Raw genomic sequence first — 23,730 nt, 5'->3', positions numbered from 1 at the left:
ACTTCTGTGTGTCAAAGATCTGAATGCCAAGTGTTTCTCTTACCATCTGTAAGTGCTGTGATATATGTACATAGACCATCTGAAAATATGAAGTCATATTTTTTATTTTCTATTTGGGGAAAATGGAATGGCTTGTAAATAATATTTGTGTAAATGTCTAATTTTATACATATGTACATATGATGCGCATTGAAATCTCATCAGTGCATGTTTGGAGTTCATACAGTTTTCTAACACGTGTCAATTTTGTATTGATGCATCTGTGACTTTTTTTTTTTTACCCCATTTTCATTAACACCGGTTTGTGGTGATCTGTTAAGATTTCTGTATTCTGACATCAAACATTACAGTTATTGTATATAACAGATGTGCTGATGTTTGTACATAGACGTGATATTTTGGGATGCAATTGTTGTAAGTGTGTAGTTATTGAAAAGAAACGATGTTACAAAAATGTTTGTTAATAAATACTAATTAATATTCAAGGATCATCATTTGCTTTTTTCCCTTCTACCACATCAGCCTCTTATATAATAAAATATTTAAAAAAAATTCTATCTGTCTGTACCATAGACTAAAAAAAAAAAAAAAAGTGTACAGAGAGAGCTGGCATACTTTTTTTATTTTGACTTTATTTTTTTTATTATTCCATTTCACTGTGGCTTTTCTTCAGTGTCATATTATTTCATTATGAACTATTATCAATATCGGTTTTAAAACGCGGTTTTCAAAGTGTTAGTCCATTTTTTTTTTTCAAAAAGGAGAGACGGGCAGAAAAATCTCGCAGTCTCAACAGGGTCAGTGTAGGAGCGCCTCCTGGAGGAGAAAGACAACAGCTCAATGGGTCGCATCTTTACGCACTCGATTACTCTTCCTGCTGTTGAATAGCTGGACAAGCGATTGTTCAGAGCTGATGCAACACTATCATTACAAAGCAAAATATAAAAAAATAGCTTAATAATACACATTTTGCTATATATGTCTAATATATTTCACCGATATATCCAAATATTTATTATATTTATTTATATATATATTTAATATAACTCGTGTACATAAATTGATAAAACTAACTTTCATTCATAGATATATCTGAGGGGCTTTTATTATGAAATACGTGATGAAATCTTTCAACAGGAAAAGCCTGTCACCGGCACACACGTTTCTCAGATACCACCGGTGAGATTTAATGTGAATTTTTATTAAATATCTGAGCTTTTGTCATCTATTATCACTGACATTTTATAAGGATAGTATTACATTTTATACCGACCTATTTACTGCTTTGAGGTGTTTCTATCACTCTGGGAAATGGATAACGTTACATAAGACAGCTCATCCTCAGAGGTTCATTCATAGCAGACGTCATTTTAACTCGGGGCTGAATAACTGTTCCTAAAAATAACAGTTTTGACATATGGCTTCTACCAGAACCACAAATTGAGTTTAGCCTCGTTATTTGTTATATAAGCCTGTGATTACTCCATTCGCACAGAAGCAGCAGACATCATGGGAGAGCAGCTGAGTCCTGATGAGAAGTTCCAGCTCATCACCAGAAACCTTCAGGTGAGAAACTGCAGGGAAAGATGTTAAAGGGATAGTTCCCCCAAAAACGAAAATTTGATGTTTATCTGCTTACCCCCAGGGCATCCAAGATGTAGGTGACTTTGTTTCTTCAGTAGAACACAAACGAAGATTTTTAACTCAAACCTTTGCAGTCTGTCAGTCATATAATGGCAGTGGATGGGAATCACGGCTTTGAGAGTCATAAAACATACACAGACAAAACCAAATTAAACCATGCGGCTCGTGATGATACATTGAGGTCTTAAGACACAAAACGATCGGTCTGTGCAAGAAACTGAACAGTATTTATATGATTTTTTACCTCTGATTCACTGCAATGTCCAACTGTCCTGAGCGCGTTCACAACATCCTGCGCGTGATGTGTACCTGCTCTGGCATAGTAGACATGGATATATATAAGTAGATGCCTCATTAGTGACTGTTTCAATGGGCCGCGATATGTTCCAAAATGGCAGACGCGTCAACGTATCTGGAGCGTTTGAAGAGGGAATCTATACATATCTATGATGGTAGACGCATGTGCGGAAGCAATCTGTCACGCGTTTACTTCACTCATTATTTACACAGTGCAGAGAGATTGTGTACGTGTTCACTAGCACTGCGATGATCTAAAGATATTTAGAAGTACAGGTCATCACAATGGAAGACGATTTTGATATATCATCAGACAACGTGGAATTTTTTGCCCAACCGTATGTATTTGACGTCACGTGCCGGATGTTGTGAACGCGCTCAGGACAGTTGGACATTGCGGTGGATCAGAGGTGGAAAATGATATAAATACTGTTCAGTTTCTTGCACAGACCGATCGTTTCGTGTCTTTACACATCAATGTATCGTCACGAGCTGCAGGGTTTAATTTGGTTTTGTCTGTGCATGTTTTTTTTTACTCTCAAAGCCGTGGAGCCCATTGACTGCCATTATATGACTGACAGACTGCAATAAAAATCTTCGTTTGTGTTCTACTGAAGAAACAAAGTCACCTACATCTTGGATGCCCTGGGGGTAAGCAGATAAACATCAAATTTTCATTTTTGGGTGCACTATCCCTTTAAGAGATTCCCAAATTCCTTGTAACAGCTCAAAAACATATTTAACATTTGAAGTATGTCTGTTGTTGTTTTGAAGATATTCATTATTTAGTTTTTTTTTTTTACATGCACAGTTAATGAGGTGTCTGTTCTGTCAATTTCAAAAGACTGTTTCTGCCACTGTTATTTTCTCAGGAGGTTCTTGGTGAGGAGAGGTTGAAGGAGATCCTGAAGGAGAGGGAACTGAAGGTCTACTGGGGAACAGCAACCACGGGCAAACCCCATGTGGCCTACTTTGTCCCCATGTCAAAGATTGCTGACTTCCTGAAGGCGGGCTGTGAGGTTTGTCTCTGGTGTTCTGTATTGGTATTTTATTACTTGCATGGACAATTTGTCAGGGCGTTGGTGTGTATAACTATTGATGTTTCTGTTCTGTAGGTGACCATCCTCTTTGCTGATCTCCATGCCTATCTGGACAACATGAAAGCTCCCTGGGAGCTGCTGGAGCTCAGGGTGCAGTATTATGAGCAGATCATTAAGGCCATGTTGGAGAGCATTGGAGTTCCCCTCGACAAACTCAAATTTGTTAAAGGCACAGACTATCAGCTCAGCAGGTAACCGTCCCTTTTATTTAAATACTGTAGCTATAATTTCAAACAGTTACATAGGATGATAATTGACCAAATGGTTTTTAGGAAGAGATATGTTTTGTTGTGTTGCCAAACATGTTTTTCTTACAATGAATACAAAGATGATGTTTGTGGTTCTTATTTCTTTAAGAAGAAGGCAAATGCTTTGTGTGGTTGATTTATTATAGAGAGTACACTCTGGATGTTTACCGACTGTCATCCATGGTCACTGAACATGATGCCAAGAAAGCAGGTGCTGAGGTGGTCAAACAGGTTGAGCATCCTCTTCTGAGTGGCCTGCTGTATCCTGGACTACAGGTATGCAGACCATCTTCTGCTAACATTTTCCTCATCTTTGTAGTCTTCTAGAAGGGTCTGTAAGTATTTGTTTTCAATAATAATGTGAACATGGAGTCAGTTTTAAAAACCTACTTATTTTTTCATATTGGTGCAAATGCAAATATACAACCCATTAAAATTATGCTGCTTGTTATGTATTTCTACACTACTGTTCACAAGTTTGGAATCAGTATTTTATTATTAATTTTTTTAAAGTAATAAATACTTTCATTCAGCAAGGGTGCATTGAATTGATCAAACGTAACAGGAAAGACAATTATATTATTTGAAAAAATATTTTTTGTGACTCTTTTTTGTTTTTAAATTTATTTTTCTTCCACAAAATATGAAACTGTTTTCAACATTATAATAAGAAATGTTACTTGAGCAGCAAATCAGCATATTAGAATGATTTCTGAATAATCATTTTAAAATAGAAAAGTTATTGTGAGCATTAAACAAAACAAAAAGTCCTACTGACTCTAAACTTTTAAACAGTAGTGTATGGTTATCAGTACTTCTTAGTACTTTATTCATTTATTTAAACCTACATTTCTGGATTGGATGATTTTCTTTTTTTTGGCGTTCTGTTCTATTTTCAAATTTACTGCTTATTCCAGACACTGTGACATTGTTTTTCATTTCTGTCAGGCACTGGATGAGGAATACTTAAAAGTAGATGCTCAGTTCGGTGGTGTGGACCAAAGGAAGATCTTCACATTAGCAGAGAAGGTACATTTTTACCTATTTCTTATTCCATAAAGGGGTCATATGATGTAACAATAATGTACAGTATGAGGAAAATAATGTGTTTTTTGAACCTTAAACCGCATAAACACATTTCATTACACCAAATACACAAAATAATGTTCTTTGAGGCAACATCATATGACCCCTTAAGATGTTTTAAAACTTAATGCTCACCTATACAGTACTGTGTAAAAGTCTTAGGCACAATAGATGCTTCTCAAAAGTTTTGGATTTAATGTTTTTTCTTCTTTTGCATTTTTTGCTTTAGCTTGCCAGTAGGAAATACAAAAAAATCAAACTTGATTATAATATTTGTAGAAAAACTTTAAAAAATGTAAAGTTGGTATTTCCTACTTGTACACTAAAGCAAAAAATATAAAGTCTTAAATGTTTCTGTGTAGCATCAGATGCAATGAGTGGACAGAATAATGTGTGAATCAAGCTTTCTGTCATGATGTCATACTGATTTGATGTTACTCTGTCCTGATCCCAATAAATATATGGGTATGTTTGCTGGATATATTTTGTGTTTTAGAATTGTTGTTTTCTCTTTTTTTGCAGTATCTGCCCTCTCTTGGGTACACCAAACGTATCCACATGATGAACCCAATGGTGCCTGGACTGACGGGGGGCAAGATGAGCTCCTCTGAGGAGGTACGTTACCATTTACACCTTCAAAGATTTCAAGAATGTTGTAAGATAAAGATTTACGATCACATTCTTCGATTCATGTATTTAAAGAATCGTATTGATTCTGCAGGATGGGATAATGGCGTATGCTGTTGTATTCCAGGTGTCAGGTTGATACACTAAGATTCATCATTCTCAAACTTTCATATCTGCTACAGGAATCCAAGATTGACCTGCTGGATAAGAACCAAGAGGTGAAGAAGAAGTTAAAGAGAGCCTTCTGTGAGCCTGGAAATGTGGAGAATAATGGAGTTCTGTCCTTTGTCAAACATGTGCTTTTCCCTCTGCACTCTGGTGAGTTCAGGCAAAAAATAATAATTTTGGAAAAACATCTAGTTAAGTGCTTAATGATGTGTTCTGTTTTTTAGAGTTTATAATTAAAAGAGATCCAAAGTGGGGAGGTGACAAAGTCTACACAGACTATGAGGAAGTAGATAAGGACTTTGCTGCAGAGGTATCTAAACAATACTTATATTTACTTGACGGGGTAGTTCACCCAAAAATTAAAATCGTCATTAATTACTCACCCCCATGTCGTTCCAAACCCATAAGACCTTTATTCATCTTCAGAACACAAATTCTTTCTGACTTTCTGACCCTGCATAGACAGCAACACAACTGACATGTTCAAGGCCCAGAAAGGTTGTAAGGACATCGTTAAAATAGTCCGTGTGACATCAGTGGTTGAACCGTAATATTATGCTTCATAAAATTACGGTTGAACCACTGATATCACATGGAATATTTTAACAATGTCCTTACTACCTTTCTGGGCCTTGATTGTGGTAGTTCCCTTGCAGTCTATGCAGGGTCAGAAAGCTCTCTGATTTCATCAAAAATATCTTAATTTGTGTTCAGAAGATGAACGAAGGTCTTTCGGCTTTGGAATGACATGAGGGTGAGTAATTAATGACAGAATATTCATTTTTGGGTGAACTATCCCTTTAATGTATGAAAAACATATGTTTACATAAATCGAGTTGAGCATCCTATGTTGAGCTCCTGCATTGCTTACCTGCAGCAAATCCATCCTGGTGACCTGAAGGCTTCAGTAGAGTTGGCTCTTAACAAACTGTTGGACCCAATCAGGAAGAAGTTTGAGACCCTAGAGTTGAAGAAACTGACAGCATCAGCTTACCCAGAGCCCTCCAAAAACAGTGAGTGAAAATACACAATATCTAAAAACATAATCACTGACACTTGTGAACCCATTTAACAGTGTTTCTTCAAGTTCTAGATTAAGTTTTAGGACAAGGAAGAACTTCCACATCCATTTACACATACGTTGAAATTGTCATTGCTTCACAGAAGGAGGAGCAAAGGGAAACCCTAAACAAACTGTAGATGAAGAGGAGGTCATCCCATCTAGATTGGACATCAGAGTTGGCAAAGTCATCAGTGTAGAAAAGGTAGAGAAAGCCAGCTATAATTTTATGAGTATTTTTTTCTAGTAAAATAGTGTTACGCGTTTCAGAAAGGCGGGGCATAGAGGAGAAACAATAATGTACAGTATGTGGAAAATAATGTTTTAAAACATTCCGCATAAACACATTTCATTACACCAAATACACAAAATACTGTTCTTTTTAGCAGCATCATATGACCCCTTTAAATAACCTTGTTTCTTGACCTGTTAGCATCCAGATGCAGACTCACTGTGTTTAGAGAAGATTGATGTGGGTGAGGAACAGCCACGGACCGTAGTGAGTGGACTGGTGGCCTACCTCTCACAGGAGCAGCTTCAGGATCGTCTTGTTGTGTTGTTATGCAACCTAAAGCCCCAGAAGATGAGGGGGATTGAATCTCAAGCCATGCTGCTCTGCGCTTCAGTGTTAGTAGGACTGATGCACTCTAATTCAACCATTTCATTCAATCAGCTAAGTTCTTATAGTATAAATCATCTTGATTTTTGATCTTTCTAAATGTGATGGTCTTCAGTGAGGGAGAGCCCAGGAAAGTGGAGCCTTTGGATCCACCAGAAGGATCAGTACCAGGAGACCGTGTTTATGTAGAAGGATATGAATCAGGCAAACCAGATGATGAATTGAAACCAAAGAAAAAGGTGTTTGAAAAGTTGCAGGTATGTGAGTTTTATATCTTTGTACTTAAAGATTCATATTAAAGTATCACTGTGTCTTATTCTTGGTTGTATGTTTATTTGTCTGATCTCTTCAGGTGGATCTGAAGATCTCAGGCGAGTGTGTTGCACAATGGAAAGAGCAAAATCTGATGACCAAACTAGGACAGATCACCTGTAAAACACTGAAGGGTGGAAATATTAGCTAGTTGTCTTCACCATTTCTCTCAAAATCCTCAAAGCTAGTTTGAATGACAGCCCAGTATCCCCGTGACAAGTACACAGTGTCAGGTATTGCTCATCATAGCCATCCTAAACTGTTAACTGACTCTAATGGAGAAGAAAATGGCTTATAATGCCATTATTTAATTTCAACGGTCCCATTCAGCCATATCAACCTGTGAATGATCTAATAGCACATGATTACTGCAGCAAAATACATCTAGGTATCATCTGTGCTTTACATTGCATGTATTGCCGTCCAGGATGTTTTACACAAAGTACTGCAGTAAATAATGTCATGCTCATTTGTTTGAATAACAAATGAAGACTCTTGCAGGAGTTCATCTGTTATCCTTAAACTCAGGTCCTCCTGTTGTGCCATGTCTGGAACTAGATCATTGCTTACAATGATCAGTCTCCAGTCTGACAATGTTCAAACTATTTAATCATCAGTGGAAACGGTTCAGACATGGACAGTCTATATACTCAAACTGTTGTGGATACATATTTTAGCATTAGTTAGCTTACTTCACAGAGAAAAAAGGAATTTCATGTAATAAAACATTCAGAACTCATCTGATGTTAACCAAATTCATTGAAATAAACAACAACGATTCATAACCGTTTGCTATATGTCTTGATGGAATGATAATAGAAATGCCTTTGAAGGTACTTTTAGAGTTTGATCTGCTGAAAAGAGATATTTAAATATATGAACCTGACAAATGTTTGGGAGCCTATTTTGAAACACCGTCAATATGAGCAATACAATTTAATGATTGATTAAAGATTATGGAAAATATAATTCACTTATATATTGTGTTGTACAATATATATAAAAAAAGTAGATTTTCCAGATAACATCCTTCGAAAACAAAACATAGTGGTATGGGGGGCTTATATATGATGTTACGAATGTATGGCTGTCGGTAATGTTGAAAAGCATGCAAGTTAAAAACAGTCAAAACAAGGTAAATCTATAAATATCTTTAATGCATATTTATTTTTAAAACAGTGTAGTAATTCTGTTCACTCCTCCCTTAACGTAAACAGCTACTAAAGTATTTGTGTATGTATGTTTTTTACATCAATTTTAGAGGGACCATCAGTCAATACTCTTACCTGTTTGCTGGTTTAAAAAGAAATGCAGCATTTAGCTAAGTGCTTTAATCTAATGAAAAGTAAATACGTAAATGTGTATATGTTCAGCTATAGTCAGCATACTGCAAAATTCATAAAGGTAACAGATGGTTCTGTACATGTATAATTAAACATTTGCTGAAAGCAAATTCTGAAAGTTGATTGCAGTAGCACTAAAACTTTTAAAACTGTTAGTAGAATCTCATTAAAAGCTAGTAGTCAATCTGTGTGCTTGGGCATATTTGTATGTAAAAAAAATACAATTATAACAGGTTTTGACTTTTTTGCGCCAAGCAGTGATTACTACCACTAGTGACCACTAGATGTCAGTTCAGTCTTGCAGTCATTAGCTTTTCAAGTCCACAATAAACTAAAAGGACTTTTCCCAGAGCAGACAAACTCATTTAGAAAAATACTTGAAAGCTGTAATAAAGCTATTGTATAAAACAGATTGGGGAAAAGCTTTTTGCATACATTTGAAGGCCATTTCTCCTTAAGACAGCTGTGGTATCCATGGATCCTTGAACAAGATCTATCTTGGGCTTTCATCACTTGCTTTGTCCTCGTGTTTTTCCCATACTGTGACTAAACAGTCCAATCAAAACTCAACTCGTGTGTCCTGACTCTTCAACATGCAGTCTCTGTACTTCCTGAAAAAGAAATATAATTATAATGATCATTTGCATGGTTCTGTCTGTGTTTCATGCACAAACTAAAATAACCAGTGAATGCTTCCTTACTTGTTTGCTTCTGGTTTCCTAATGATTGTGCTCGCTGACCAGCAGGATGCACTTGATCACTTTGCCCATTAACTTCAACCCTTGTTATTTTTTTATTTGTCAAGATCTCAGTCTTATCCGGTGTTGCATTCTCTGTCTTATTGGGAGGATTTGTTCCATGCACTGGTTTCTTAGCAACAGGTGGCGGCACCTTAATTGGCTTTTTTGTTCCATTTGTAACCATTGTCTTGGCTTGGTCAGAAACCTGCATTATCTCAGCTGCAAGACTTTGTTTGAGGCTTGCTTGGACCTCAGGAGAAGTAGGCGTTTCAATGACAACTTTCTTTGTGCTTTTTGAGAAGATAAAGCTGGCTGTAGATGCAGGGGACTTGTGTAAGTCACAGCCGTCTGGTGTTTTAGGGGATGGCACAGGTGAACTAGCACTACTGTTTGAGAAAAAGTGTAGATTGAGCATTGCAGGTACTCCGCTGGAGGACATTGCAGCAGTCTTCATACGTATGGCCTCTTGAAGACGCTTGGATGGGACTGTGGCTGGAGCAGGAGATGATTTAGCAGGTGAGTTGGACTTCAAGGTCAAGGATTTGCGAATAGGCTTTTGTGGCGTTGCTTGACTAGTAATACTGTGATCCTCATTTGTTGTGGCCTCAGTGCTTGGTTTGGTATCATTGTTAACTTGATCTTCACCTACATTTACAGATCTTAGTCGAACCATCTGAAGCAAGGAAGGTGTGACAAGGGGAATGTTGGCATCCTCCTTTGGAATAAGTGTGCTTTTGTGACGACAAAGCAGGTCTTTGCTCCGGCTGTCTTTGTTTACGAGGCTCAGTTGCCTTCGGAAGTTAACAGTGGATTGGTCTTCCACTGGAAGTGGAGGTGCAAGCGGCACGTTAGTGGAATCTGCTTGGGTATCAAGTGATGTTTGCTCTGATGAATCTTGTGCTGACAAAGTTGGCATTTCCTCCCCTTGTACAAGTTCATCTGGTAAAAGAGAGGACATTTTAGTAGGAGCTACAGTTTCCATGCCACCTTTGTCCACAGAGAAGTGTGAGACATTGTTACAAGGCTTATCTTCTTGCCTGTCCTCCATATCATTTTGTACAGTTCTTGCTGGCAGAATGGTCTGTATTTTGGAGTCTTGGTCTGGACTGCTAGCCATATCTGAGGCATTAGATGACCTCAATTCTATATTGTCTTGCTGTTCACAGGACTCTTCGTGGCAATTGGCAGATGCCTCCGAAAGGGGTTCATGGATGAACGAGGGAGGTGGTGGGGGGAAGTCAAGTTCATCTTGTTCCTCAAACATCAAGTCAGTTGATTCTTCCATTGGTGGCGGTGGTGGAGGCCAAGAAGACTCCAGAAGAGCCACCTGTTCCTCTGTTTCTTGCTTCTGTTCCCCTTCATCAGATGGTGGTATAGACCCTGAGGAGGCTGATGTCTTTTTAGTAGGCGGTGGTGGAGGGTGGTGTTCTGGAGGTGGAGAAGGAGGAGGAGAAATGCCATTGACCTCAGGTACTTCTATGCCGAGAGTTTGCAATTGTTTATGATTGAGAATGTCCTTAACAATGCAGTTTCCTTTGTTCTCCTCACTGTTTTCGTCATTCCTTCGGGTGCATGTTGTGCTCACAATTTCAGGACTTGTTTTGACTTTACAGTTTGTTTGTGACAGCATACTTTGATCAATTTTGATAGTTGGTACCTTCGTTGTTGGGAGTATTTGGCTTCCTTTTTCCTTTTGATCCTCTTCAGTTCTCTGATCTTGTGTATGAACGCTCTGGTTGACCTCTGTAGGGATTTTTGTACTTTCTAGTTCATTTAGCACATTGTGTAATGTTGAGCTTTCATTATGCCTCAAATCTGGAGGTTCTGCCATCATTTGTTCGTGCACTTGTGATGACATGGACTCTTTTTGTTCTTTTACAGCTTCTTTGTTCTCCAGTTTGGTACCTGACTTAATTTCTTCTGTTGTCTGTATCTTTGGGATCATTTGTTCAGTGATTTGTATGGAATTCGTGTTTTGCTTTTTACCTATTAATGAGTCTTTTTGCTGTTTTTGAAGCTGATGTAACCTATGGGGGTTTGGACCTGGGCCACATAATAGTTCAAGCGTGCGTTTATTGTGAATCCAGGTTTCAGGGGGTGGGGGAGATGGGGCTTTTACCTTGGGTGGAGGGGGAATGTTGAACAGTTCCCTTTGGGGAATAGTTGGGTGTGTCAGTGTCACCTTGTTCTTCACTGTTGTAACAGTTGGGGAGCACTTTAATAGCTCTGATGGATTGGTGTTGGTTTGAATGTCATGATGTGCCATGTCTGATGTGACTGAAGATAGAGATGTCATTGATGAAGAGACTGAAACCACCGGCGAGGTCCGTACACCTGTTCTCTCAGGCTTTGAAGGCTTAACTCTTCTCTTTCCAGGTGAGGAGGGACTGACCTCTTTAGGGGAATGCGTAGGTGTCCCACTTTGGCTTGAGTATCCACTCGAAGGAGACAAAGTCCTATCAAATTTGTTTTCACCAGATTCTTCTCCAGTTTTCTGTGGGGATGAGTTACCTGATCTGACATGACTTCTAGTAAAAGCTTGATCAGGACTAAGTGGGCTGCATTCTCTTGATGAGTTGAGCACTGAAGAATGGACAGACCTCTTCTCATTATTGGTGGACTGCTGGTCTTTTGGACCACTAAGATCTCTACCTGTTTGCACATCATCTGGGGCCATATTTTTGAAACTTTTTATGTCTACCAGTTCCCTTGATCTCCACTTAAGTTTTTCATGGTGCAGGGAATAGGTTCTCTGAGGTGGTGCTGGTGGCAATTTTGTCTTCATTATAGAAAGACTACGAGAGAATGAATGGCTGTTTCTGACATTTTCCCCTGCTTCACCCATCTCCCTGTGGTCCAGTCTGTGATTTGTACCGTTACTGTTAGAGCTTTTACAACTGCTTGAGCTTGTAACACTTGTGTCCTTTGGGATTAAATCGGAAACTACTTTGGTGCTGTCAGCAACAAATGTTGGTAGACACTTTGCTTTTGAAGAGATTGTGGAGGAGTTGGAGACGATCGTCTCAGATGATTGGGAATGGCTCCTGTTGGGGCTAGCGGTAGTTGGATCTTGATTTGTGTCACCTCCAGATCGTGAAGAAGCTGGACTAGCTGATGCTAAACTACTCTTGCTAACTGTACTTGTACTGCGCCGGCTGTGATCATGATTAATTTCAATGATGTCTATTGCAGCAGGCAGAATTGCGTTTGGAATAATCTTAGATAAATAAGTTGCCTGTGGCGAAATAGACATAACAGGACCTTGAGGCTCATGCAGTAAAGAGTAAGTGGTCATCCCTGGCACAGCAAGAGACTTTGGCCTCTGTGTAGGGCATACTCCTATCCCAAGCTTTTGGTTTAACTCATCTTGGTAGACAGAATGGATGTGGTTTATTAGAAACTCCTCATCTCTTGGTGTCTGAAGAACCTCAATGTTCTGCAGGTGTACACGAGCCCCTTCATGATTTACTGAAGAAAGCTCTCCATCAATTGTTGGGATGACCACTCTGCCACAGGAATCATCTTCACTGTCATGTTCTCCATTTGGACGCTGCTGCAGTATAGGTCCTCTTGCCATATCTTTAATAGAAATAAAACGAAGTAATGTCATTCTTCTGTTTTAGGCATAACAGTTTGTGTAATCTCATATATCTGTCATTGCCATTTTAGTTGCTGTTTTAAGGTATGTCATGCTAAAAAAACTGTTTTCTTAATTTTTGAAAATAACACCGTTTTACATGCCCAGTTCTCTTTGGACTTGTTGTGGTATGCCCATTATAGTTGTTCTTCTACTTCTCCTCTTGGTCTTGTCCAGTCGTTTAACTGGGTTCAAGGGTTTAAATGTGGAACCTAAAGGGAGTGGTACAACATACAGAGATTGAATACAAAGAAAAAAAATGTATCATGCGGTTTTCTTCAGTTTCTTCAGGTTTTGTTTTGTTATTCCAAATTAAATCTCAAGTCATACTCGGAGTGATGGCTTCACTACATTAAAGGCATAGTTCACCCAAAAATGAAAATTCTGTCATTAATTAATGATGTCACATGGACTATTTTAATGATGTCCTTGCTACCTTTCTGGGTCTTGAACATGGTAGTTCCCTTGTTGTCTATGCAGGGTCAGAAAGCTCTTGGATTTCATCAAAAATGTCTTAATTTGTGTTCCGAAGATGAACAAAGGTCTTACAGGTTTGGTACGACATGAGGGTGAGTGATTAATGACAGAATTTAAATTTTTTGGTGAACTAACAAACACGTTTTTTATTTAATCTTAACTGATATCATTTTGATTGATATCACATTTTCTCAGAACCTATCACAGGACAGATCATAACATTTTTTTGACCAAATGCATGACTTTGTGTTTGCATTGCCTCACTACAATGCAGATTATAAGGGTGGCAAACGAGTGCACTGTTAAACCTGAAAACGCTTTAGAGGGAAAAAAACAAAAGAGGTAGTATGTGCCACTAAGCATGGTTTATTTCTAGACCTTCTTAGTAAGTCAGCATTGTATACCTTGCCGTGTAAGCACTGGATGTGAGGAGACTGCTGAGACGGTTGACACTGAAATGACGGAGTGTCCAGCAGTGCTGTCAGTCTCAAGTGATTCATCTCTTTCTTTTGAGCTTGTATCTTCCTCTGGCTGTGGAGAAATGGAGGTCATCAGTAAATTGTAAGTGATCCATTAAAGGTTCAGTTTATGCATATACGTTTACATTTTAAAGAGTTAAGTGATTGAATGAATAGGATACAAGATAGGGCCTGCATTAAGTTGACAAAAAGAGAAAAGAAAAACCTCTTAGTGGTAACTCCCTTAAAATTACAACTAAAGATTATCCTCAGGGGTTTGTTGGAACCAGGCCCTAAACATTTAAGTAATTAAAGTTTTATGACTCCGTTTTAATGATTTTATTTGTTAGATACAGTTGAAAGTTCAAGACCAGACCTAGGAGATGGAACAGGTCAAAACTGGCAAAATATTTGATTTGTTTAAACTGAGCAGCTTTTCATGCTAATCTAATTTTATGTTGGAATAAACTATTGTCTGACAAACCAAGAAAAAAAGGAGTTTTAATACTTTAAAAAAGCAGAATGGGATCCTAAAGTATTACCATATTTGTGGAAACTGCCATGGATATTGATATATAATCTTTGGAGGCTTACCACAGTCTGATCATCCTGAAAGTCCACTCCATTTTTGTTCTCTGCATGGAAGAAAGACTGAGTGAGGTGCATCAGTTAGAAGGCCAGACTGTGAGCAGTGCATTAAGGTTGTCATAGACCAGTGTTTTGTGTAACAAAAGATGGGCATAAGGCTCACCCTCCTGTTGTAGTATCTTCAGTCCTTCCTGGGCCTCAGTATGCAGGTCTTCCAGGTACTGTGGTCTGCTTCCCTCTATGAACACATTCTCCTGGTAGTGCTGGGAGGCCGTGTAGTGTACAGTCAGCTTTCTTGGCTCATTCTGCTTTTGGTCTGCTAAAAATAGAGGGAAGGGGAAAGGTATTGTTATTCTCGTAAAAAATGGATGTAGTCATTCTCCCAAACATGCAGAATGAGATTATCAAATCGCAGCCAGTTTTCAAGGAGAATTTAAGAAAAATTTCTTCCAAATCAAATCAAAATAGTGATGCATAAGCAAGACATCTTTGCTAAAGGCACAAAAAGGGCAACATTTACAAATTGCCCCTTTCAATTTTTTTTCATTTCCGTGAGAAATTTGAAATATGACTGACTGAAGATTTCCGCACACCCGTTTTGTGAATGAAGTGCAGTCAAAGCTCAGAAATCTGGCTGTCAAGTGCTCCAACTATGCCCATTCTTTCTCGATCCAACAGCAACACCTGCTAAAGCTGGCAGCTAATTCTAGTCAGATTTTGATGGACGTTAGAGGCACATGTTGATTGTAGATTTCCAACATAGTAATGGACTTCACACTCATGCTGTGACAAGGTAATCTCTTCTGATCTTTAATTCCTTGAAATACCAGATTACCCTTTGCTTGCCTCTGTTTAACATATGGCAGCACAAGAGCCTCTGCATTCGCAGGAAGAACTTGTCTTGTCTTTCTTTAAATATGTAATCAGTTTCATTCTGAAATCACCCAGTCAAGTATTTGTTTATAACCAAGCTGAAGAGCTGATATAAATCCTCTAAACAAGGGCAATGCACCTAAATTTCAGTAGTCATGATACAGCACTTGTTCCTGTTAGCAGATTTTATAGAAAATCCGATAAACTGGATTTCATTTTCAAATATCTATTATAGGCAAAATTAATCGTAAAACATGCAAGCATTGCAAACATCAAAGCACTATGAATTACCTTAGTGGCCTTCGTGTCTGGCTTGCACTGAGACTCACTGTTAACTTTACAATAGGGAGAAACGGGACACTTGAGGGTGGCCTATCGTTAGACTGGGGCACTCTCAAAGGAACAGTGAGAAGCCTCATACTCGTACCCCTATCATCTTCCTTACGGACCTCCTGAGTGCCTTAAACTACTGGCCATGAGATAACAACAGTTTTGATGCTTCTGAAAGGCATTGCAAAATGGAGTTAATGAGTGTTTTATGACGGGGACTTTCCCTTAACCGAGATCTTCTCCTCAGTCTCTTAGCCATTTATGCAGATTTCTAACTCTTCACTCAGTATCAACTTTTAAGCTTCTTGTATAGTACACCCCATAGGGGGTGTCAGGTGTCCTGGCACTGACTACAGGAATTGTGGTACAACAGAAAGTCAAAACACACACTGTAGGCAAGTGCACTGTATGAGTCCTTTTTGCAAATTATTCAAGTTAAAGGAATGTTTCATGTTAAATACAACTCAGTTCGTAAAAAAAACATTAACAGTGTACTTTATACTCCAATATACAGCAAATATTCCAACGCTATCTCACTGCCAATTCGTGCATATTTTTCGAGGTGGCTAATTCGTACGAATTCGTAAGACCTCACTCATACAATTGTCTGTAATGGTTAAGTTTAGGGGCGGGGTGGGGTGTAGTCCTTCGTACGAATTCCTACAAATTTGCCACCACGTAAAATAAATAAAATTTTTCACAAATTCGTAAAAATTTGCCACCTTGTCAAATATTTGTTGTGAGATCGGGTTGAATATTCACCAATTCAACAACAGACTTCCATTTTTAAGTGGATTTCAGTCGACACATTTTATGGGTTTGATTTTAAAATTGAGACAAGTTTTTATGAAGCTTATCTTGTATTTAACCTGAAACATTCCGTTACTTTGGTTAATTTTAAGAGTACTAGATGAAAACGAACATTTACAAACAATGTACCCTAGTATAAAGGTATACATTTAAAATGAAATTAAGTGTGCATGCTAAGGATTGAACTGAACGTGGCTCCTGACCTTGTTATCTCAGGTATGAAAAGCCAAAGTGACAGCAATGGTAATGGACTTGAAACCTTATTTTCTTTTTAGTAAAAATAATTATCTCTATCTGTTTGGACACATTAGTATTGAGTCTGTAAATTCATTATGACCATTTCATTGCACATTCTCAAAGTCCCAACATTTTAAGCAAAGAGAAGCCACCGGTTAAATATACAGGTACACAGATAACTTTTAATAAATACAACTGAGAGTAGCCAATACCTTTACAACATTTGTTAACACCAGTCTAGAAAAATTAACTAGAATAATCAAGACTCACAATGGAGAGAAAATATATAAAAACTTGAAAATTCTTAAGAACTAGCAGAAATATTTATGTTTGAAGGTGAATAATCACCTATAAATTCATGAATCTACTCACCCTTCTTTTTGAAGATTGACAACAGAAAAAGAACGTTTTTACTAATGAAGACCACCATGTCTATCGTGAGATAACAGTCCAGGCAGAGAGCATTGTAGTTTGAAAGTGTCTTTTATTTGAATGATAAGAGAGAAACTCTTTCACCAAGCAGCATCATGACTAACTCTCCACTTCTTCGGCTGCAGACTAACTGATGTCAACTAGCTGTCTCCCGTGAAGGATAATCAGGTCGGACACAATGAGATCTGCTGTGTGCCACCAATCCTCCAGCTGCCCTGATCATTACCACCCCTCTTCATCTCCCCGCACCCCTTGCCCCGGCTTTTGTCAGCATCTTACTGAGTGGTGTCCCCCAAAGTGTTGGCTGGTTTCCTCCATTGTGGACTGAATTTGGGATTCGCCTTGACAAGGGAGCCTGGCTAATCTGCCACCCTTAAAATCTGATTGGAAACATGCCAAACTCAGATTAAAGCATCTGCTCCATGATTTGACCCATAGTAAACATCATAAATAGTAAAAGGAATAGACTTCTTGATATATGTTGACTAGTATTGTTTGATATACAGTGAGCGGCAGTTGTGTGGACGAAAATGCCTTGTTGATGTCAGAGGTCAGAGGAGAACGGGCAGACTGGTTAGAGATGACATTGTCAATATGGACCAAAATCTCTGAGGAATGTTTCCAAAACCTTGTTGAATCTATGCCACGAAGAATTAAGGCAGTTCTGAAGGCAAAAGGGGGTCCGACCCGGTACTAGCAAGGTGTACCTAATAAAGTGGCCAGTGAGTGTATGTTGACTAGTATTGGTGTGTTACATGAACTAATGAGCAAAGCTGATGATCCCTGTGATTCAAATTGCAAAGGCCTTGTGTTTTAGCAGGTATGATGATCATTATTTGAACGTTGTTTACCCAAAACGGAAATTTCTGCTGCTCATTTTCAAAATTCAGTTACTCAAACTGTTCTAACCTGTAAAGCACTAAAGGAGATGTTCTGAAAAAAGTTCATTCTGCTTTTCTCCATACAATGAAAGTATAGTAAAGCTCCAAAAAGATGGTGAAAAACATAAAAATATCATAAAAATCCATGACTCATGCACTATTTTGCAAGACTTTTGAAGCCATGTGATAGCATTCTGATATTTGAAACTTCCATTTTATGGAAAAGAACTGTTCTCAGATTGTTTGTATATTTGTCTTATGCACATAGTTTATTTATCATGGTGTTCTAACTACATATCTTGGAAGTTATTTATTAGTTTCTTAAAAACACAATGCAAAGAGAGGTTTCATTACAGCTTTAAGTATCAGAGAAGAGATAAGCAAGAACAGCAGATGTCAGAAACCATTTTAATTGATTATTTCAGGTTTAGAGTAACATAGCTACTACTTGGTATGTTTCGTATACCTCTGCAGGGGTTGCAGCAGTGTTTTATCATTAAACCATTTATCAGACGTCCCATGTCTGCACTCGCTTCACAGTCACTGGTTTTGGCGCTGAATAGAGACTCAAGTGCAGTTGGCTTAGAATTATGGGCGTTACTTCAAACCGAGATAGAAAGGTCACTATTTCGGCTGGCAAACTTTCCATTCTTAGCTTTGAACAGAGATTCACCACATCTGCATGTATGAATCATATCTCCACTCTCTGAGATGTTTGAGAGGTGAGCTATTATGTTTCTAAGCAGTTGATTATTTTGGAATCTTTTTCTTTTTTCAGTCTGTCATTCAGATTGCACTCAGTCTACCAACTGCCTGTTGTTCAATTCCAGAAATCCCATTAATATTTATCAGGAGAGCCAAAAGACACCATCTGGCACATGGTGTGAGATGAGGGTTGATGCATGCCTTTAAACCACCACCAGACCCTTGAGTTTCTTTACACTGAAGCTTTTGTATTCCTATGCACAGGAAACAAATGATACATAGGCCATTTAATGGTAAATTACAGAAGCATAACCTAAACAATCAGTTGACTTGGCTATTAGCTACTAGGTTTACATAAGCAAAATTAATTTTTAGCATTATTATTTTTTAGAATTTTTTTTTGTTTAGCTTTTATTTATTTTTATTTAGTTTTAGTTTTAGTTGCTAAAGCAAATTATTTTTTAAGTTTTAAGTTTAAGTTTTTATCTAATATTTTATTTTACAATTTTTAAAAAAAATTTTTATTTAATATTTATATTATATTTTTATTGATCTTTAATTTTTTTTTTTTTTTAATAAAATAAAAATAATGTTCCATAAAGTCCACCAGGTGGTGGTACAGGATGTCTCTGTTGTCTGTTGCAATGTGATAGATCTGATTCACTAATGAACATCTCCTAAAGTTTCCAAAACATGCCCAGATCCACTTCGTGCAGAATAGTAGAACTGACAGAGACGAGAGCTGAAACTGGGAATATATTCCTAAATATACAGTGGGTACGGAAAGTATTCAGACCCCCTTAAATTTTTCACTCTTTGTTATATTGCAGCCATTTGCTAAAATCATTTAAGTTAATTTTTTTTCCTCATTAATGTACACACAGCACTCCATATTGACAGAAAAACACAGAATTGTTTACATTTTTGCAGATTTATTAAAAAAGAAAAACTGAAATTTCACATGGTCCTAAGTATTCAGACCCTTTGCTCAGTATTTAGTAGTAGCACCCTTTTGATCTAATACAGCCGTGAGTCTTTTTGGGAAAGATGCAACAAGTTTTTCACACCTGGATTTGGGGATCCTCTGCCATTCCTCCTTGCAGATCCTCTCCAGTTCTGTCAGGTTGGATGGTAAACGTTGGTGTACAGCCATTTTTAGGTCTCTCCAGAGATGCTCAATTGGGTTTAAGTCAGGGCTCTGGCTGGGCCATTCCTAATCAAGTCCAATCAGTATAATCCAACACAGCTGGACTCAAATGAAGGTGTAGAACGATCTCAAGGATGATCAGAAGAAATGGACAGCACCTGAGTTAAATATATGAGTGTCGCAGCAAAGGGTCTGAATGCTTAGGACCATGTGATATTTCAGTTTTTCTTTTTTAATAAATCTGCAAAAATGTCAACAATTCTGTGTTTTTCTGTCAATATGGGGTGCTGTGTGTACATTAATGAGGAAAAAAAATTAACTTAAATGATTTTAGCAAATGGCTGCAATATAACAAAGAGTGAAAAATTTAAGGGGGTCTGTATACTTTCCGTACCCACAGTATATATATATATATAGTCAAACCAAAATTTATTCAGACACCTTCAACATTTCTCACATTATATTACAGTTTATTCGCTATAGTTTAGAAAATACATATAAACTGAAAGTTTTTGTGTCTGTATGCGAGTTTGTGTTTATATATAGGTGCACATGCATATTGTACTATAGCCTGTAGGTCTGAGAACAATGAAAATTTGAAACTACAATATACTTTAAATATTTCTATCCACCACCCACTGAGACTATGTGCTTATACAGTAGTTACTTATAAACGTGGGATCATTTTGTCCTGGGGCTTTCAAAGGAGGGCGTACTCTTTAACATCTGACTTAATCTGGGATAAACACCAATAGAAGGTTAATGTACCTTGCAGCTGTTTTAGCGTTTATTTTCCAAATTTTTCCATGACTGCTTTTGTGTTTGATCACAGGTAAGCTTCAACCAAACAATGCACGTTAGCCATGTGAAATCTTCCATAAAAGTTGTATAAATGTCTAGAAATTGGCATTCTTTGTTACTATTATACAGTCACAGAATTACAGTAGTTTGACTTTTGCCAACAAGTGCGTCAATTGTTGACATTTATTTCATTATATGCTATAGTTGGTTAAGCGTGACTAACAGAGCCCTGCCCCAGATATCAGACCCAAATCTCCCATTCTGACAATGGTTTGCTTTCATAAAACTGCCTCCTCTGTGTTGTTTTCAAGGAATCCGACTAAACGACTGGAGGAGATGATACTGATGTGCTAGGGCGTCTTCTCAATGTCTCAGGAGATGATGAGGCGTTTTTCCTCAGCTCTGCTCCCCTCCCCTCCTGATCATCTGGTTAATTTTAGAGCGCCCTGCTGTGCACCACCTCAAGTCATTAGTGCCAGGAAGTCAAAGACATGTTTATTTTCTTGGCTGTGATGAAGTTTGCATCTATCAGTGTTTACAAGTCCCTTGAAGCATCTATAAATCTTATGTACAAAAAAACGCTGTGTGAAGTAATCCTTTCCCCCTGCCTGAAAGCTTCATCAATACTTACTAATAATAGCATGAGGGGTTGAGAAGCATGCAGGGTTTATTCTGCAGGCGTTACGATGTTTTAGGATGTCTCTCATTCTATCAGACACACAGTCTTCCATACTAAATTTACAATAGCCACAGAAGTTAATAGACAATTAAAGCGTGCTTAAAACGTATGAATATGTCACTGCAATAGATAGCAAAATAGCAAATCAAGTGGCTTTTGTTTTAAAGAAATGCAGCACAAGAACTCCTTTCAAGCAAAGTATTTAATAAAAAGATTGGGACGCCATGATTTTTGGAAAAAAAAAAAAAGGTCACCCAAGACTCTAATATACACACTGATGCATGGGTTATTTGAGTGTGTAGTGTAAGTGGCAAATTAATATGTTTATATATTCCTAATAAGATATTGAATATTTGATTTCAGGAAATCTATTTAGTGTATATTGCTCTCATCCCAAACAACATCAGTCTAATTTTCATGATGCAAATGTCTACAAAAGAAAATGGAGCCCCTCCTCCAGACTAAGGTCATACTGTATGTTGAATGTTATTACCAATAAAAGTGTTACAGTGAAATATATAGTGATTCGTATGTTGCATTCCATCTGCTTTGTATTCTACTATCATCATAACAGAGGTCATACAAGGTCGCTTGGTGCTAACAAGCAGCTGCATGCCACTAATATAGGAAAAACAGCAGCTTTTCTGTTATGGTGTTCCTGACGTTTTAAAAGTTGTAAGCTTCTAAGGGCCTTTTTTAGGGCCTTTTTCTTGACTTTCTCAGTTTGTTAATCCACATGGGGTTCAGAGTATAATATTTTATCCACAGCAATTTCACACTTGTCTAGAACAAATATGACGCTTTGTTTCATAATTACAATGTATACGTTTCTCTTTATTTACCCTCAAAAAAAGGAAGTGAAATGTGACAACATGCCCCGTAGGTGGGGTACATTGTAACATCTGAGGGGCACGTTGTCACATGACCATATGACAGTTAAAAATGTTATCTGTATATAGTTTATATATAGCAACTAGTAAATACCATCAATTTTGTTATGCTAGCATGTGTGGAAATATTAAAACCACGTGTTACAACTAACCCCGTGGTAGTTTGTGCCCCGCGCACCCCTATATATTGCAGGGGGTCAGTGAGGAAACCATCTATTAGAGGTCTGCTACCCGACCCGAGCCCAGATGGGTCCCAAAATACTTTCGGGTTTTGGGTCGGGTTCGGGTTAATGTTTAATGAATAGCTTCAAGTTCGGGTCGGGCTCTGGTTTATAGCTAAACTAAAACTACTCTAAAAAATGCTGGGTTAAAAAGGGACAAACCCAGCTATTGAGTTGTTTTGACCCAACCCAACCGCTGGGTCAAAACAACCCAATAGCTGGGTTTGTCCCTTTTTAACCCAGCGCTGGGTTATATTTAACCCAGCATTTTTTAGAGTGTATATGCAGTAACCTACGCTGCTTTCATAGACATTATTGCACACGACAACACAGCACGGTAACTTTTATTAGTAAAATAGCTTCGACAGGCTACTGACTCGCAACGTTATATTTCTCTGCAATGAGGAATGAGGTTCACACACGCAACTTTCAGCCCCCTCTCTCTCTCCCTCTCCCAGACCTCTACTATCTATACATTTCACTGTAGTTTCCAGCTGAAATGAACACTAGTGGCAGTAAAACACCAACAAATGTTGTTCCTTTTCACACAAATCTTAAATGCATTATTAATTAGATTATTAATAAAGCTTTATTTTCAAATGGTTCCTTGCACAATACTATGTTAGAACCTCAAAACACTTTTACCAAAACGCATGATTTGTAAACTAACATATTTTGACGTTTGCATCACATAACTAGCTCCACATATATGGCCTTTCTGATGTAGTAAACTTGCTTGGAAGCCCACCTGGTACAGCACCGAACTTGCAAATTAGAGTGCTCCGGTACTGTACATATGAGTCCAGTGAAACACAATCACAACACTTGATCAAAGAGCTCAAAGAGCTTTTGTTAGCACTATAAGTTAGGTATAGGGTAAGGATTAGTGATGGTGGTACTTTATTTTCAAACACGGTAGAGCTTTAACCTTTTACCAAAGGGTTCATTAATAAACAAGAAGATGGATTTATTTACTTGACTTGTTAAAAGAACCTTGCAACTATTGTTTTGAAACAGATACTTTATCTCTGTGTATATAGTGGTAAGACCCTGTGGTGCTTAAATGTAGAGTTGACATTAGGCCATGCAAATAAAAGCATCTATTGTTTCTCTTTAAGCAACACCAGTGTTTATGTGAGTGTGTATTGTGCTCATGCTCTTGTTATTTATATCCATTGGATCTCAATCTAGCCACTGTTCTGTCCCTTTATGAGGTTGTGTTATAAAATGAAATAAAAAAATTTAAATAATGTGTTGGGAGGGCTTTTTAAATTAAACACCTGATTAAAATACAATTACAATTTTGTGGCATTTAGTCCA

General features: G+C 37.8%; 2 protein-coding genes across 6 annotated transcripts in view; one reads left to right on the top strand and one right to left on the bottom strand.

Annotated features, from left to right (window-relative positions):
- The first annotated feature begins 1,108 nt into the window (after positions 1–1,108).
- LOC107724337 (tyrosine--tRNA ligase, cytoplasmic) lies at positions 1,109–21,932 on the top strand. Of its 3 annotated transcripts, XM_016533222.1 has the most exons (16): positions 1,109–1,179; positions 1,496–1,566; positions 2,814–2,960; positions 3,057–3,232; positions 3,436–3,565; positions 4,238–4,318; positions 4,898–4,990; positions 5,185–5,320; positions 5,395–5,480; positions 6,048–6,183; positions 6,335–6,435; positions 6,664–6,857; positions 6,965–7,106; positions 7,202–7,220; positions 15,083–15,197; positions 17,212–17,571. In XM_016533222.1, exons 2-15 carry the CDS (start codon positions 1,510–1,512, stop codon positions 15,106–15,108), a joined length of 1,524 nt encoding a protein of 507 aa, XP_016388708.1. In that variant the 5' UTR covers positions 1,109–1,179; positions 1,496–1,509; the 3' UTR covers positions 15,109–15,197; positions 17,212–17,571. The 3 variants fall into 3 exon arrangements, with proteins under 3 accessions (XP_016388708.1, XP_016388707.1, XP_016388706.1); XM_016533221.1 differs by lacking the exons at positions 15,083–15,197; positions 17,212–17,571 and adding an exon at positions 20,932–21,932 and having other exon boundaries at positions 7,202–7,394; XM_016533220.1 differs by lacking the exons at positions 15,083–15,197; positions 17,212–17,571 and having other exon boundaries at positions 7,202–8,221.
- Positions 8,822–23,730, bottom strand: part of LOC107724336 (uncharacterized protein KIAA1522 homolog) — a 25,402-nt gene continuing 10,493 nt past the window's right edge. Inside the window, exons 1-7 of one of the 3 annotated variants that reach the window (XM_016533218.1) lie at positions 17,027–17,176; positions 14,568–14,723; positions 14,411–14,451; positions 13,763–13,889; positions 12,986–13,093; positions 9,206–12,823; positions 8,822–9,115 (exon numbers count right to left, since the gene is read on the bottom strand). In XM_016533218.1, the coding sequence (XP_016388704.1) occupies positions 9,093–9,115; positions 9,206–12,823; positions 12,986–13,093; positions 13,763–13,889; positions 14,411–14,451; positions 14,568–14,723; positions 17,027–17,084 (4,131 nt within the window). In that variant the 5' untranslated portion in view covers positions 17,085–17,176 and the 3' untranslated portion in view covers positions 8,822–9,092. Of the gene's footprint in view, positions 9,116–9,205; positions 12,824–12,985; positions 13,094–13,762; positions 13,890–14,410; positions 14,452–14,567; positions 14,724–17,026; positions 17,177–23,730 lie in introns of those variants that run through there. The other 2 variants (XM_016533219.1, XM_016533217.1) reach the window with 2 other exon arrangements.

This window comes from Sinocyclocheilus rhinocerous, unplaced genomic scaffold (genome assembly GCF_001515625.1).
Source record: "Sinocyclocheilus rhinocerous isolate Xijiao unplaced genomic scaffold, SAMN03320098_v1.1 scaffold574, whole genome shotgun sequence".
Taxonomy (NCBI): Eukaryota; Metazoa; Chordata; class Actinopteri; order Cypriniformes; family Cyprinidae; genus Sinocyclocheilus; species Sinocyclocheilus rhinocerous.
The sequence above is the reverse complement of the archived record's forward strand: the minus strand, read 5'-3'. Positions and strand labels throughout refer to the sequence as shown.

What these genes read in the sequence shown, in the direction of transcription:
- LOC107724337 (XM_016533221.1), top strand. Translation starts at nt 1,510, where the DNA reads ATGGGAGAGCAGCTGAGTCCTGATGAGAAGTTCCAGCTCATCACCAGA. An exon ending in GCTTTTCCCTCTGCACTCTG is followed by an intron (nt 5,321 to 5,394) that starts GTGAGTTCAGGC and finishes TCTGTTTTTTAG; the next exon opens with AGTTTATAATTAAAAGAGAT. An exon ending in AAGTCATCAGTGTAGAAAAG is followed by an intron (nt 6,436 to 6,663) that starts GTAGAGAAAGCC and finishes TTGACCTGTTAG; the next exon opens with CATCCAGATGCAGACTCACT.